The sequence below is a fragment of the Odontesthes bonariensis genome, chromosome 4, assembly GCF_027942865.1.
Source record: "Odontesthes bonariensis isolate fOdoBon6 chromosome 4, fOdoBon6.hap1, whole genome shotgun sequence".
Lineage (NCBI taxonomy): Eukaryota > Metazoa > Chordata > Actinopteri > Atheriniformes > Atherinopsidae > Odontesthes > Odontesthes bonariensis.
In genome coordinates, this window is record NC_134509.1 from 12,276,014 (window position 1) to 12,280,051 (window position 4,038).

Sequence of the window (4,038 nt, forward strand, 5' to 3'; positions counted from 1 at the left end):
AACTCTGCATAAGTTTGAAACTTTTATTGACTTATGACTGAAATCAAACGACATATTTCATTTTTTAGGTCAAGGGATTGCTTGGATTTGTTAAGTGCAAGTTTGGTTAAGTTTGGAACGGGGCCCAGTGGGGCATTAGCCTCAGTTGTGCCCCCTTTAAGCCACTGCTTCCCCCATCAAAAACATGGATCAGCTCTCCTTTTTAAACCTTTCTTTCTCTCTTGACCAAATGATTCATGTAAAATAAAGAAAAATACTCTAGAAACATGTTGTCAAGCCATTATTCGGTTGAAAGCTTGAGTTTTAAGTGTCTTATCGCTTATAGTTAAGATGTTTTTGTGTGATTTTTTTTTTCCTCTTTGAAAAGAGTTTCAGCTGAAAATCAATTTGATAAGTGGATTTACGCAGTGCCATTTTGACCAATTTAAAACAGAGGTGTGAATAATAACAAATTAAGCTGAATTTTAGTGAGAAATAATGTATTTATTCACAGCATGTACATGGCAACAGTATAAATAATAACAAAACAAGGCAAAACTATTTACATGGCGTGTTGCGCGCTGTGCAAACTGAACGCGTTTGTGTGTGTGTGGCCTATGAAGTTCAAATAATGGTGATCGAGTCCCTGCACGGGCGACAAGTATCCGCCATGCTGCTGTGTGTGCGCAGAGAGCGGCACCGTCGGGTATGAGATGGTCGGGCTGCGCGCGGAGCTGTGCCACGAGAAGTGTCCCGGTGGGCTCTGCTGGTACACGGAATCCGAGTGGCTGTGGTTTTGGTGCTCCGGGGAGGAGTGCAGCTGGCTGAGGAAGTCAGACGGTTCTGGCATCGAGCCGACAGAGCCGAACACAGGCTCTGTGACCACACGGGACTTTGACTGTAAGAAGGCGAGAATCCGTGCGTACTTGATGTCTTTGGTTTCTGCTCTGTCCTCTGTGGTCAGGTAGTGCACCAAGTTCTTCATGCACTCATGGTATCCGTAGTGGAAGTAGTTGGCAAATTCAGCCAGCAGCTCACCTGAAATAAACAAAGGAAGCAGCGTTTACATCCCTGGTGATATGACGTGAGAAGCAGGTCTGCGCAAAGCTGGACTTGCAGTTCAATAAAGTCGAAATAAACATCCGTCACTCTGCACGCCGGGAGCATTTCAATTGCGGAAAGAGGTGATGTAGCGTTTGAGCTTACTTGCCTTTTTCTCTTCCACGGGGGAAATCCGCTGAGTGGAGCGCTCGCAAATACTGAACGGTCATCTCCAAGATTTCAGCTTTCTCTAGTTTTCCAGAGTTCTACAAAAATATAAGTAAACAAGCCTAACATTATAAACTGCCTGAAATGTGCTGCTTGTATAAAGTGTTGAGCAAATGTTGAAGAATATATCTTCCCCGATAAATGCTCCACATTGTTAAATACATTTTTCTAACAGAAAGTATATGTCAAATAACTTCACAATACCTGTTTAGCCAGCGCCATTGGTACAGTTTTTCCGAGTTCGTTTAGACAGCGATTGATGCGGTCCCGTCTTCTTTTCTCAATGACTTTGTGGGAGATCGGAGTTCTCTGTAAAACACAAGCAGATATTCAACATCAGCGCACGTAACCTCTGCAGTTACTCTCAGTTAAAGTTAAGAACATCAACCAGCAACAAAGGAAAATAAAGAAATTCCACATTGTGCATTGAAGAAATAATGCTGGCATCAGATATATCCTTGTGGGTTTTTACGCGCCGCGCGCTTTGTTGCCCAAGAGCGCGCAACTGGTACCTGCGCCCTGGGCACTTCTTTAAGTCTGAGGCCCCGTTGGAAATAGTTAAGGCATCTTTAGGAGAGTTAACACATTGTATGTGTTTGTAAGTTACACCGCTGTCACTCAAAAATTGTAAAAGTAGCAGATTTTTTGCATCAATAGTGCGTCTTGGCAATCCTGTAACGCGCGCCGCATGTTGCTGCACATGTTTTATTCCACTAGCATGGAAATTACTCCAAATAGCAGTTCAACATGTTGGAAGGATAAAAAGAACTTCTACAATTTTCCAAAAGATAACTTGAAAATCATAAAATTGCCGTGTTGCCAAAATATCTCAGTCCTCAAAATGCAGAGCGCATACTGAGCGCATACCTTTCTGTCTTTCATTTTAGATGCCATCGATGAATTCCTGAAAAACTTGATAAGAATTAGCTCGGCTTGAAGTTAGAGAGATGTGCAGGTCTGATAGGAGACGAAGCAGACTGAGGTGTGAGGAGAAAGCTGTCTCTTATAAAGGGACCATCCAAGAAACTCTGGCATTCACGGTGTAAATTATTCCATGGGATTAGAGACGTGCATTGGCTAAATGTGTGCATTTAGGATCAGTTAAAGAAATTGTAAAAAAAAATCCAAATCCATGGGCTGGCAGGGGGGCAAACCTGCTTTGTTAATCCACGTGGCTGTTCAAAAGACACGTGATTACTTTCGGAATATTATTTGCATAGTAACAATCCAGGCGGGAAATAAGAACCGAGCGTTGGGATCGCCTGATCCGGCGGGGCGCACTGTGCGCACTCAAGACAAAGCGGGCGAAAAAAAGAAACCCTTTTTCATCCAACTCGCGTTTCTCACACGATCGCCTGTTTACAAATCCCAGCAAGCGATCTTAACTCTCATCCAAGCCCGGTCCAAGTTTTAAGGCCTGTCCAGTATCATTAGAGTAATTAAGTAAGCCTTTAATAGGCTGTTCCGCCAAGTTCGGGGGAGACCTTTTGGAGACGGAGTCCCCCCGTTTGTTCTCGGCGTTTCTCACACGACTTGGTGACACGTCCATCTTTTATGAGAGATGGCAAGCTTTTTGTTTACATTCTTTATTTTGTTGGACTCCTCGGCAGGTGTGTGATTAGCGCTGGCACACGAGCGTCGTCTGCGTCAAGGCCAGCGTCTCCAGCAGCCTCTGGCACACGAGGGTTACCCACCACTGGAGACTCTTTGGAGAGGCTCAATTTGTATCCTATTATCCTATAAGAAAATGTCTATTCAGTCGAATGAATAGTTTCATTGGCCTAAATTTTAATAATGCTGTGAAAGAAAGGGAGAAATAAAGAAGAATGCAGCTGGTGTGAACGTGCATTATTCCCCGTCACCTGCAAGATGGGTAGCCTGGAGACCCCTATTCATTTGCCTAATTTCGGTCAACTTAACAAACTTTGGGAGAAATTATACTGCCATTGTTATGAAGGGTGAAGCTTTCTGATCGAATTAACAGCATGTTTTGATCCGGTAAATGTCATTAGAAAGAAAGAAACAATCGCGTTTAAAGGGGCCTGGGTAATGCGCCAAGTGGAGACGCCAAAGCGCAAACAGCACAAAGGGTGCTAGTAAATGCCACAGGGGACTTTTGTACCCTCACATTGCTCAAGTTTTTTTCCCCCAAACAAAGGGCATTATTTTATACTTGAATACATTTCATACAACAATTGGGTGTTTTCTTCAAACATATTTTCACAGCAAGGTCCACAACAGGTTTATTGTGTGCGCTCCCTCTCACGGATTCGAACTGCTCTCATGCGCCACAACACTTTGCTCGGCTTCTCTTTGTGACTGACAACGTTTTGATCTGGAAACTTTCGCCATGCTTGGGTATATTTGATCCCGTGGGCGATGTGGACGAATTAAAAGCAGCGGAGATTGAAGAGAGCAAAGCTCACATGACATCTGAAGCTTTTGGAGAGTTTTGAGAGCACCATGGAGAGAAAGGCGCGAGTGAGCGGGACGGGGGCATAAAATCCAATTACTTGAGTGTGGAGTTTCTAGCACTTTTTATGCGTTTATCCTTTGAAATATGGAGGGACTTGTGTGTTGTTGCCTTTTTAAGAACCGCATTAAATACTGGAAGTCTTTGCTGACGGACTTTGTAACGCTAAATGTTGCGTCAGAACGAAGCCAAATCGGGATTTTTCCTGCCTAAAAGTTGTTGGATCTCTATATTTTGACCATTGTAATCTGTGTTCACATATCTTTTGTTAGACAGTCTGACATGACATCTGATTTGATTGATAAACATTTAACAAA

General features: G+C 43.3%; 1 protein-coding gene across 1 annotated transcript; it reads right to left on the bottom strand.

The window, feature by feature from the left end:
• Positions 1-541: 541 nt before the first annotated feature.
• helt (helt bHLH transcription factor) lies at positions 542-2,206 on the bottom strand. Its single transcript, XM_075464412.1, has 4 exons — positions 2,116-2,206; positions 1,453-1,557; positions 1,190-1,286; positions 542-1,017 (listed from the first exon to the last, which is right to left on the bottom strand). Exons 1-4 carry the CDS (start codon positions 2,140-2,142, stop codon positions 542-544), a joined length of 705 nt encoding a protein of 234 aa, XP_075320527.1. The 5' UTR covers positions 2,143-2,206.
• Positions 2,207-4,038: the final 1,832 nt, after the last annotated feature.

Excerpts from the sequence above, each read along its gene's own strand:
- helt (XM_075464412.1), bottom strand. The coding sequence starts at position 2,142 with ATGGCATCTAAAATGAAAGACAGAAAG. Across the intron at positions 1,558-2,115 it reads CTAAAATGAAAGACAGAAAG|AGAACTCCGATCTCCCACAA; the intron begins GTATGCGCTCAG and ends TGTGTTTTACAG. Across the intron at positions 1,018-1,189 it reads CCCCCGTGGAAGAGAAAAAG|GTGAGCTGCTGGCTGAATTT; the intron begins GCAAGTAAGCTC and ends TGTTTATTTCAG.